Source organism: Crocodylus siamensis, chromosome 1, assembly GCF_052110815.1.
Source record: "Crocodylus siamensis isolate JL-2025a chromosome 1, ASM5211081v1, whole genome shotgun sequence".
NCBI classification, from domain to species: domain Eukaryota; kingdom Metazoa; phylum Chordata; order Crocodylia; family Crocodylidae; genus Crocodylus; species Crocodylus siamensis.
In genome coordinates, this window is record NC_143395.1 from 360,974,513 (window position 1) to 360,987,306 (window position 12,794).

The window sequence follows — 12,794 nt, forward strand, 5'->3', positions numbered from 1 at the left end:
AGAGGCCTTCAGCTTCCAAATACCACTTTATTATGGAGCTCTCAGGAAGTCTTTCTGAACATCTATAAATGCATCAGTAACTATATTAATATTAGCACCACAGCCAAGAAGGTCTTTGAACAAAAGACACTAAGCATACAAAGCACTTGAAGGAGACTGGAGAAATTTGATGGCCAATATGGTCATCAACCTCTAAGGCAAACTGACTTGACCCAACAAATATCACTAACAAAAAGACCATCCTAGAAACACACAATACTCCAAAATGATTCAAGGCACTTTTTGTTGGACAACCTGACTGATCACAACTACACAGATTATACGTTAAGCCCAGAACAAGAGAGGCTGAAATGTGGTTTATGGAATGTAATCTTGAATTCCTTCTTTGAAAATGAATAGTTCTATTACTACCCCAAGTTTATTTTGCCAAAGAACTGTATCACAATTTGTTAAATCAGAGAAAGTAATTAAAGGAAAAGTCATGGAAATTAAAAGTCATTTTAATCTAGTTTCTTCCTAATTTTAAATTTTAAAAATTTAAATTTTAGGAGGCCCGTTTTTTGTACAACCAGCTCAATATTATTGGAGAATATTAAGATTGGTTTGTTTGTAACTTTCAATACACTAAATATTAAAAAGGCAATAATTTACTGGTACATGGTTTTAAAATTGGTTTGTTGCTGTTGCTAAATTAAATATTCTTGAGTGGCAACTACAACCCACAGATAGTTTTGTTGATTTGTTGATAAATACAGCATTTAATCTTGTAGCAACACAATATTTATTATAGCACTAACACTTCTCTGAGAAAGCAGAACACATGCTCCAAAATCTAAGCTGGCAGAGTCTTTGTTTCCAAAAGCATTTTCACACTAACTTAAGTAAGTCTATTAAGGCTAGAGACAGAAGTTGCACATAAACCAGTTTAAGACAGCAGAAACTGGTTTAAACCCATAACAAAACAAAAGCTCAGTGCACATAAACCAGCTTCAAAATAGCCAAAACTCGTTTAAGATAAACCTGGTTGAATGTAGCATCAGACTTAACTGATTTGGGTCAAACCAGTTTATGGAACTTGTGTCTCAGACACCTTCCTGGTTTAAGTTAAATCAGAGTCCCCTGGCATCTCAGCATGCTTTTCAGCCCTGGGCTGTGCTCTCTGCTCCACAGAGCAGGGCTTTTCCTGCCCCTCTGCTTTCTAGCCAGGGCAGGGGCATGGCCAGATGCTGGCCTGGCACAGTCACTTAAGGGAAGGGGCAGGGAGGTGATTTATTCCTCCCCACTTCCACCAGAGGACCGCTCTAGCAGCAGGGACAGGGGCATGGCCAGAGCCAGTGAGCATGGCCCCACCATCTGCCTGGGGCTGAGACTGGAGGCTGAGCTAGGCTGGGCCACAGGCACTGCTGAGGGCATCCACAAAGAGGCTGGCTCAGGGAGGGCAGGCCCTTCCCAGTCACCTGCGGCTCAAGCTGGGACTACAGGAGCTGTGCTCCTGGATTGCTCTGGGCTCCCCTCCCAGGCTGGCTGGGCTGCCATGGAGCTGCAGCTGGCTGGGAAGGGCCTGGCACAGGCCGCTGGGGTAGGGCCCTTCTCAGCCAGCTGCGGCTCTGTGACAACCCAGCCCAACACACATGGATGGCAGCTGGCTGGGCAGCAGCACAGAAGCAACGCCACTGCAGCAACACCTTGGCAGCCAGACTGATAGTGCGGGCCCTGTTAATCATGCCCGTGGCTATCTGGTCTGCTTCGGAGGCACCAGCGGGCCAGAAGTCTGGCAGCTGCCCACCGCAGGGGCTAGTGTGCCCACAGCCACCACTGTAATGCCCCCTGTCCATCACTGTGCAGTACCCAGCCAGCAGTAGCCACACCAGAAGCTGCATGCTGGCTGGGGCTGGCAGGGCTGTTCTACCTGCCTTGTCTCCAGTTGCCTGTGCTGCCGTCCCTGTTCCTGCCACACTGCTCTGGGTGGGCAGGAAGAAAGTTTCAGCCCAGTGGCTTCTTCCCAGTGCATGAAGCTCAAACTCCAGCTCCTGGTCAACTTCCACCCACTCCGCCTGGCCGGTGCAATGAGCAGCCCCTCCAGGCAGGAGGAGTGGAAGGCAGGTAGCTGGGAACTGGAGCCAGGGCTCCATTAGCTAAGCAGAAACCACCAGGATGAAACTTTCTCCCCAGTGAAGCAGTGCAGCACAGAAGGAGCAGAAGCTGCAGCTGGAGGTGAGGGGAGCAGAACTGCCCTGCCGGCCTCTGCCACTGCAGTTTCTGGCAGCCCCCCCACCCCACCCCAGGACAAGCCTGGCAAGGGCTGCTTTCCCCTCCTGCTCCAGGCACACCCTGGCTGGGGTTCCTGCAGGCCAGGGTGGGGGATTAAACACCTCCCCAATCATACTTAGTGGCCTGCCAAGGGCCTGGCCATGCCCCCCCAAGTCAGCTTTCCTCCAGCCTTGCGGCTGCTATGGAAAGAAAGGTAGCACCTCCCAGCTTCTAGTCTGAGCCAGCACCACTGCTTGACCTGCACAGTCTACAGCAGTACACTCCCTCACCAGGAAGAGGCTTGTACTCCCAGTGACACCATCACAGGGGCTGCTGCCCCATTAGGATTGCTACCCCCTCACTGGTCCAGCAGCAGGGGTGGGGTCATGGCCTGACACCAGCTGGCATGGCTCCCCTGAGGCTTAGGTGGCAGGGAGGGGGTTCTTCCCCGCTCCATCGCCTCTCCCCCCAGGGAATCCCAGCCAGGTTCTGCTGGCCAAGTGTGAGCAGCAGAGGCAGTGACTGGGGCTGCCAGACCCCAGATGCACACCCCAGGGGAAGAGGGGACAGAGGTAAGAATAAACCCCCTCCCTGCTGACCCTGACCCTGGCCTGACCCTGCTGACCCTGGCCAGGCAGACCCCAGCTCAGGTCCGTGCTGCTGGGAACAGGGGATGGAGGCGGGAATTAAACCCCCTTCCATCTTTGCTCTCTTCACGCTGCTGCTGGGGCTGGTAGCAAGGGTGCAGGTGAAAAATGCATGGCAGGGGCTGCTTTTCCCTTCTGGATAAGACAGACTGTCAAAAAGACAGAGCAATCTTTGCAGGTTAGTCTAAGCTGCTTATATTGAACTGATAAGTAAGTGAACAGACAGTCATTTGGATTCCAGAAATGCATCCACATGCCTGCAGTGGCTCAGGCCAGAAGCTGGTGGGCAGTATTGAACTTCTGTCCTAGATCCCCTCCAGATTCAAGTTAACTCATAATTCCTCAGCATTCTAGGATGCTTTGCACCTCCCCTGCAAACCTCACCTTGCAGGGCAGGTGGGCTAGGCTTGGCCCAAGCTGTCTGCTCCAACTAAGCAGGGAGGCATGCTCTAACGCCCCTCCCAGCTTCTGGCCTGAGCCACTGCAGGCATGTGGCTGCATTTCCAGAATCAAAATGAAGGTCTGTTCACTTACTTATCAGTTCAATCTATGTAGCTTAGACTAACCTGTGAAGATTGAATCTATTTAGCCTCAGGCTTTCTGAATGTCTGTATTTAACCAGAAGACCACACAAGGCCAGAATGTTTCTGACACTCTTTAAATGAGAATCCATGTTTTATACATATTCCTATTTAAAACCTCTGGGTTTATCTTATGAATCATGTGTAGGTACTTGCACACTTAACAAGGCTAATGTTGTATGGTACCCTTAAAAGGATTTGCATCACTCTGGGTTATAAAATCACTGGGTTAGAATATGTCTGCTCTTTTAGACCACCCATCATCATGCACTTGTAGCATGGAGACAGATGAGAAAATTTACTCATTTTGAGCATCAGAACCATGTGTGAATTATAGGACAATACATAAAAAGACCCCAAATTTTATTTTATTTTGTGTACAACCTTACAAGTTTTGTATTTTAGAATATTATTTAGTCCTATTGTATCTTCTTTTCTCACTTACGATTTACCAAATTTTCTTCCTCTTCATCACATCATGCTCATATAATGCCAATCAAATATTCTCAGAAAAAAAATAGTACTAGGGATAGGGCTGGAAGAATAACTTCGAGGGTTATTTTTTCCATCTTCACTGTTCCTCTCTCCAATACCTGAACACCCTCTTTTGTGACAAAATACTGTCTGCCCTATCTTAATGATTTTCCTGCTTTAAAGGTTCTGTTTTGGTCACTTCAGAGCCCAAAACATAATAGCATGTTCCCAAAATGCACTAGGGTCTTTTCTGTCCTGGAAAGTGATGGAAAGAAAAACATGTTTGCATTTGTAATGGATTACTGAGAAGAGAGAATAAATTTACTAGGCTTAATACATTTTAAAAGTTCTATATCACACTGCATCCCCAAAGGAAAAACTAGCAGTCTGTCTTCTGGAAAATTATAATAGGAATAATTAATCATTGGTTTAAATATCTTTTACACAAAAAGATGCCATGCAGCCTTTCATTGACAATCTTAGGAAAGTGTACTTGATGAACTTGCAAGGTCATCTAGCCCAGCCTCCTGCTCAATGCAGGATCATCCCTGACTAAACCATCCCAGCCAAGAGTCTATATAACCTGGTCTTCAGACTTTCCAAGGATAAAGATACCATAAGTTCTCTAGGTAGACTAGTCCCAATGCTTGACCACTCTCATGGTCAGCAAATTCCTCCTAACCTCTAACCTAAATTTTCTCTGCTGCAGCTTAAAACCATTATCACTTAAAGACAGAGGGGCTTGGGTCAGAGGTCTGCCCAGGGTGAGGTGAAATGGTGGGTCACCGTTCAGATGAGGGTCACAAGAGGACCCGAGAGACTGCACGCTGACCCGCTAAGGAGTAGGAGTAGGCAAGCCTGATGGCCTATGAGGTTGTTCAAGGGAGCAAGGCAGGTTGGGTGTGGCCCAGTGAGGAGCAGCATATTAGACGCCTGGTGAGAGAGGCTGTAGTGTGAGAGGCCCCAGTGAGAGGGGGACGGGATGAGTGACGCCCAATTAGGTGGAGTGAAAGGACATATGTATGAGGCCTTGCAAGGAGCTGAGTCTGGCTTGGCCTCAAGCCAGAGCATAGAGTGAATTAAGGATGCCATCTACAATGCATGGGACCCAATAACGGGAGGTCAGAGTCATGTACAGCACTCCCTGGCATCAGGGCAGTAAAATGGGCAACCTCCTGTATTTATATACCAGCTTTGGGAACAGCAAGTCGTGGCAGGCGAGACTGGGGAGATTTCCCTACTTAGACAGGTGGGTGTGCTGACGTGAGACCCAGCCCCAGGATGGCCCCCATCATACATGCCAAGAAACAGGTACGAACAGTACAGAATAATAATCACAGCTATAGTAAATAGCCATTGGCCTTAGTATGGTTACCCTAATGCAGTGGAATTTTTATACACTGACATCTATAGTCAAGCCATCAGTTATTAATCATGGACTTACACAATTTACATCTAGCAATTACCTAGTTCAAAAAGTCTAAACCATTTTCCACAGTCCTTTCATAGGTGTATACTGAGTGTAAAAGGCATAAATCTTTAATTTGATCACCTCAACCATTTCATTCAACTAATTCCACGTCTCATTTAATTTTTTTAATCAGCTTTCTGATCCTTTCTGATTAACAGAAACCAAACTCTGTTCTACGTGGTGCTAGCTTACAGGGCTTCCTGTCATGTTCACTTTCAAGACAGAATAGCTTAGCTGTCATTACTGTCATTTTTTACATTTAATTGATTACCACACTAAGTCTTGCAGCCTAAGGTAGAAATTATTTTTTCCTGCTTTCTTCTGTCATCAAATCACTGTAAATATTTTTCCCTATTATGAAAACATCCAATCAAGGCTACAAAATCATTATTAAATACTAAGATGCTTACCTATTTTGCACATGCGCCAAATGGCATATCTAACTATGCATTTGCAAACATAAAATAAGAAAGTACTATACACAATTACTAGCTCTGTGGACAAAATATGAGAAGCCATATTTGAAAATTCAATCCACCATTTGCAATCTTTAATTACCTGACTGTCACACGGAGGAATCAAGAGACAGATCCCGAGGGACCACGGGGGAACCCTGGGGTCTGGAACACACCAGGGAAGGCGAGAGAAGAGAAAAGAAAACAGAAAATCCCTTACTTGTAGCTGGAGCCGCAGTAAAGCCAGAAATGGCGGCGGGACCCGCATGGCTCATTAGCCATGTTTTTTTTAAAGCTGTGGCCAGCTGATGATAGGAGCGGCAAGAGCTGGATGGGGGATATAAATGGAGCTGCAAACGAGGAAGTGGGGGAGAGACCTGGAAGGTCGCCAGCAGGGAATGCATTCCTGGAACCCCTACTGGGGGTAAGAGGAGGCAAGACTGCCTCTCACTGGGCTGAAGAGCGCTTTGAAGTCTGTCATAGGGAAAACGCCGGCGACGGCACAGGGAGAGAAGAGGAGGACGCACCACATGCGGACAGAGGATTCAGATGGGAAGATCAAAGGGAGAAGGAGGAGAGAGACAACGAGAGTTACCCCCAAGGAGCCGGGGAGATTGGCAGAGCTAGAGATGTCTCACCAGGTGGGACTGGTGCGGGCTCAGGAAGGCTCAAGGGAAGACCCCAGGCAGGGAACGAAGAGCCTAAGCAGTGGGAGGGGCCGCGGAAGACGGGTTCCAGCTGCGTAGAGCTGCCCAGCAGGGGACATGGGGAAGACATGACTAGAGGGACCACCGAGGGTCCAGCAAACCCACAGGCTGGGCAAAGAAAGGAGGGGAGAACATGGTAGCCGACAGACTAGTGCGTACCCACGGCAGGGCCAGTTAGGAGCTTTAGGGGCCTGGGCCTATTAGTGTAGAGTGGGCTGGGAGGTCAGGGATTAAGAAGCCAGTTGGGCCCATCCTATATAGCCCGTGAGCTTCTCTGGTATTGATATTGTTTTGTTGTCTCTTTCTGTTTCCCACTTTTGGTTGTGAGGTATAGCATAGAGAGCCCCAATATAGACAGCCCCAGTGTTATCTCAATCAAAAGGGGCTATAGTCCCAAGGGAAGCTAGATGATCGCGAGACCCTGTGGGTAGAGTACAGATTGGATCCAGGTGGCCCATAGTACGTCTCTACAGGAGAACACGGGGCACCAACAGTCAGAGGTCTGGCCAAAAGACATCAGCAACTCATCGAGGCTGGGTATCAGGGCGAGGTACAGGGGAGGTGGAGCTGCGTGGAAGATCACTGCTCATAGGTCCCAGACGCTTGAGAACCCCAGCAGTCAGACCCCACCACTGGAGTAAGATACAAAGTCATGGCAGGCGAGATTGGGGAAGAAACTACCCAGGGGAGGGACATCCGCTCAGCAGTACCACAGAGACGGACCGATAGACAACCCTATACATCCAAAGCCACGCGGCCCATGACTGGATGATCAAAGCCCAATGGGTGCACAGACCATGTACTATTTTTCCCATATGATCCTTGTCCCATTTGGTAAGGAGGATAGGCTGGATTGAATGGGTATGATTTTGGATTATATAATGAACGAGGTAGCTTGCCTTTAGGATGCCAAGGTTTTTTTGTCTCCTTTTTTTGTCTCTCTTTTATAAGACTTGTGGTAAAGGGAATAGGGTATTGCAGGAAATAAATCATCTCATGTTTAAGATAACTGAATGCCCCTCCAGAGAACTGTACTCTATACCTGGCTCTGCTACATAACTCTTGAAAATGTCTGGGTACTTATTCACATAAATTCTGAGCACTCAAAGTCTGTCTCCAAACCCAGGTAATACAACATGGTAAAATCACACTAATTTCTGCAGTCAGCCATACTCAACAATAAGGGGCTGCAACCTATTGCCTGAAGGCTGGATCTGGCCAAAAGAACCTTTGGATCTGGCCCACAGAAGTGAGGCTTTGGCAGCATTTGGAGGTGGAGGAGGCTTCAGCTGTGGGTGCCGTGCCACTGAGGAGATGAAAAGTGAAGGCAGCAGAGTCCTAGCTCCTGTGCTCCTACCTGCCTCTGACCCATGGTGGGTCCTTCTGGCATACAGCTGGAAAAGCTTGCCTGCCCCTTCTCAAGGAAGTTTTATGGTGGCTAGCACCCTGGCTCTCCTTCTTTGACTCCCCAAACTGAATGAATAGGTACCTGTTTACCACTGAGTTCACCAGGAACAGCATTCAGCACGCATCTGGAGAACATGAAGGGTTGAACTAATTTAACTATATTTGGTTTCTAAATAGCAACAGTTAAACAAAGAGAAAAATCTGTCTGTAAGCCAATTCCCCTGCCTGTAGAAACAATGAAATCTGAAGAGGCCATTTGAAGGTTTAAGTGTCATACAAGACAATTCAGACTAATTATCTTAAGCACAGCATAATACATGTGATAAATTACAGAAGAAGGTCAAGAGGTTACTTAATAGTCTCCATAACAGCAACAATATAATTTCTGGAGGCTTTTAATGGGCAGTTAATGACTGAATAGAGAAATTAATGGTCCAGGGCAGAGGCAAGAAAACATAATGCTCTCAAGTCACCAAATAAATAGTCATTAATATACAGTTCAAAGTAAACACAAATTGAGGTATACCATAATTTCAAAAGAGTGTATCTGTTCTTTTGTTTTCTGTTTTTGAGGTAATTGAGCTCTCCAATAAATATGGTTTTCTGATAGCTTTATCATTATAGTTCTATTCCCCAAGACACCCATAAAAGTAGTTAGGCACAATGATTTGTAAAAATATTCAAGCCCCTGTTTCTTCAATATGTATTTTACCATAAGATGCAGTTTGCTCTTCCTGAATCATTGACATTTTTCAAATTTATGATAAAAAATTATTTTTAAACTCAAACTTATGATAAATAATTATGTTTAACCTATCTTCTGTTAAAAAAACCCAACATCCAAATAGATATGTCTCTATAACAGCCTTGAAGTATTTATTCTCACTCTCTGGTTAAACTTAGAGCTAGAAGCAGCTACATTATCTTCACAATCACCTGGAGGTAGAAGTCTGCAAACTTCTGTAGCTCAGCCACTACAGGGATTTGCTATTTTAGTTATTTCTGCTTATGAGCTGCTTGCTGGCATTAGTAAGAGCAAAGTAATTATTTAATTAAGAATATAAGACAGTAATGTTATTAAAGCTCACACAGACTCACCTATTTTTAACTACTAAGAAACATATATATGTCCACCTACAAAAGGCTACACACTTTCCTAGTGACCACTTTAAAGCTGCATTCTGTTCTCTTGGGAAGGTGGGAAAAAAAACCCAGCCTCACAGGCATTCAGATACCAGGGCAATGAATAAAAACACAAATAGAATGAAACACTACTGCAAGATTTCCACCATGCCTGAATCTTCACACTGATTCAGCTATTCCAAGGAAATCAATCAAGACTACTGACACACGCATCCTGAAAAGTCCTGTGCTTTTTCAGAATAATCCACAATCCATGTTCCACATTTATACAAGGCCTACTATCTGAGAATCTCACAATCTTTATAAAATTCAACATGTCTCCATTACCAGCATACTATTCCATGTTATAATCATAATCATTAGCTCTGTAATTGTTTTGTACACAATTATATAACCCAAACATTTACTTACCTTTAATTAAAATACAGATTTAAAAAGATTCAGTGCTGTAGATGGAACACCACAGTGTGCAATGCTTTTAATGAAGATTTATTTATTTGGCTACACACAGACATTCAAAAATCCCGAGCCTGAATTGATTCAATCTTTTCATGTTTATCTAACCTGCAAAACTTGAACTGATTTAGAGATGGACAGAAATCCTCTTTTCATTCCAGAAATCTAAGCACCTGCCTGCAGTGGCTCAGGCTTGCGCCAGGGGGTGCTAGAGCAGCCCTCCGTTCCCTTCTATAGTGCTCAGCAGAGGAGGGTGTGGCCAGGCCCTGGCAGAATGCTTTGATTAGGGAAAGGTTCCCACCTCCCCCTGACTAGGGAGGGAGCCAGCAGGGAGTTGATAACAGAGCATTGAGTTACACAACAGGGACTTACACAGGGAATTGTTAGCATTTATTACCCTATCAAACAGAAAAAATCCTCTCTCATTCAAGCTCTTCTTAAACAACTTTTTCCAAGGAATGGACATTACCAGCTACCTATTGATCAGCTCCAAAAATCCCTAACCCAACACTGTCTTGTCTGCCTTTGTCCAGTCTCCCAGAGTATGGACTGTAGCCAGCATGTGATATGCTAGATAACGCTGAGAGGGTCTGTGTAAGGCAGAGGGGAATCCCTCCTTGAGCAGGGAATGGTGAGGGGGGGAGCAGGAGGAAGCCACGTAGACCCCGTTGTATGTGCAGTCTCTGCCAGAGCAGAAGGGAGGGGCCAGCCCTCCTGGGCTGAGGCAGAGCCCTGTCCAGAGTTGCAAAGCCTGTGAGATGCTGGAGGACTCTGATTTAACTCAAACCAGGAAGGTGTCTGAGACAGACATTGCATAAACCGATTTGACACAGATCAGTTAAGTCTGATGCTACATTCAACCAGGTTTATCTCAAACCTGTTTCAGTCATTTTCAAACTGGTTTACGTGCACTGAGCAACTGTTCTGTTCCAGGTTTAAACCAGTTTCTGATCACTTAAACCAGTTTATGTATAATGTCTGTCCCTAACCTTTAAGGTTATAGACAAATATAACTTTTAACCACTTTAAAAAGGGGAGGGAAACTCTTTCTTAGGAATGTACATCAGCCTCAATGACAAAGGTTACATTTATTTGAACCTGTAACAATAAAAGTTATCTGAATTGCTGCAAGTTTTACTCTAAAGGAAACAATTCTACATAAGTTACACTGTAACTGTTTATATCAGTATCATTTAATATTGACTGTCAATATCCTGAAATACACTTATGGATATACCAATAATCTCATCTCCTTTAGGCCTTGAACACATAGTTCAATCACAGTACACACATACAATACATATGTGACTCATTTTAAGCAGTTCTACAGCATTTAAGTACTTTGTTGAATGAAATCCACAGTTTTTAAGAAGTAGCAAAATCAAGAAGTCCATCTTTGTCTCATGTGACCAGAATGTCACATAAATCTTTTGGCAATCAAAATTTACAACTCTGTGTGCATTCACTTTACATTGTAGTTTCCTTGGGGCTAGCTGCAAACAATAAGAAGTCTGGGCTCTAATACCAACTTGCCTGATCAATATAAAAAGCAGTCCCAGCCCGGATCTCTCTGCGTTGTTTGAGGTCAGTTTCTGTAGTGTCCCTGGATAGTGCAATATATTCAACCTCCCGCTTGGTCAGCTCCTGTAGACAGGATTGTGAAGTTATTACAGAAAACAAATCTATAGGGTCAGTGGTTGAACTTTCACAATGTACCTAATGGTATAACTGTCCTGGAGAGCCCTAGGCAACAGCAAAGTCATTTAAAGTGACTCCAAACAAAAATTTAATATCTCTTAATTTTAAGATGTTTCCACTGTGATCTCCATTCAACATAAGGGTTTGAATTTTTGCTCAATAACCTTTTTATTTTCCCCAAACTGGTTGTAAAAGCCATAATAACAATCCATAAATCCTCTAAACTGAACAGCTATAAAGTATTCTCTCCAAGCTACCTTTCCAGCAGCAGACAGTGAAAAATACCAAAAACCTAAAAATCCTGAACACAAACTCACAAGTTTCCTATCATGTTAATTAGAAGTCTAGCAAGTTCCCACCCTGATTCATTCAATGGTGTTTAAACAGTAACTTACTGTAAACTTTAACTGTAATCATGTGCACATACAGAGTTTGCAGACCCTTGTCAATATGTCGAGAACTATAATTTTCTCCTCCTATCTCACGTTGCTATTGTATCGTTAAGGGCAGCCTAAATCTGAAAAGTTAAAGATTACCCCCCATAAAGAAAACACTTGCTTTGTGCTGCTGCTTTTTTTACACAGTATGCTTGAAATGTTCTCCCTCATGATTTTTATCCTACTTGTTTTTTTAAACTTTGGAAATAGTAGAAATGTCAAGTTGGGAGACTCATCTTCTATTAGGATACTGAACCAATGATTCTTGAAATGTCCTCAGCCTTTAGCTGAATGGGCAAGGGCTGTGAATCTCTAACCAAGAGATCTTTCTTAAGCAATCCTATTACATATTTGTAAGAAAAAAATACAAATGAAAAAGACTTATAAACATCTGAATAACTGCCATTTATTTCCATTTGACTTCTTCTACATCTATTTCATCTTCATACTACTAGTTCCCTAATGGTGCAGACACTATTGACAGAAATTTAAATTTCTATTAAAAAAAAAAAAAGCCCACAAGGAAAAATAATGATGACAGAAACCAGGGCATATATTTTTAAGCACGTAAGAGTAAATAGTGACACTGCCCCTTGCAGTGCTGCTCCAGTGAAGTGTGTTCCCATGGAACACAATGGGATGAACAGGAAAACCATGCTGCAAAGATACAAGATCTCTAGAAGATCCTTCAGAGTAAAGGAGATAGGTGTGGGCAAACATCTCCTACATCCCATGGGAGGACCACACACATGCACATCTACTTTCTCTACCCAAATAACAGGACATTCCCCTTACAGCTTTTCCTCAGGGTATTTCTTCCCTAAACATCCTCCCAAACAGTACAGGTAAGCAATGTGGCTTGTTGTTTTTACTGTATGCAGACATCTTGGTTCTGTAACGCACACAATCCAAAAAACAGATGGTTTTTCCATTTGCAACAGCATATGGAAACCACACAAATTTACCAAACCTTTTTTATCCTATAGTAAAAAAGCATATTGACTAAAATATTTGTTCTTCCTAGTCATAAAATACAATAAAACCTTTAAAAGTATGTGCCTGGAACAA

The 12,794-nt window shown here is 44.1% G+C and overlaps 1 protein-coding gene across 1 annotated transcript in view; it reads right to left on the reverse strand.

Moving 5' to 3' along the window:
* VWA8 (von Willebrand factor A domain containing 8) overlaps positions 1–12,794 on the reverse strand; it is a 321,202-nt gene that overhangs the window by 252,503 nt on the left and 55,905 nt on the right. Inside the window, exon 4 of the mRNA XM_090050444.1 lies at positions 11,125–11,235. Coding sequence (XP_089906570.1) covers positions 11,125–11,235 — 111 coding nt within the window. The remainder of the gene's footprint in view (positions 1–11,124; positions 11,236–12,794) is intronic.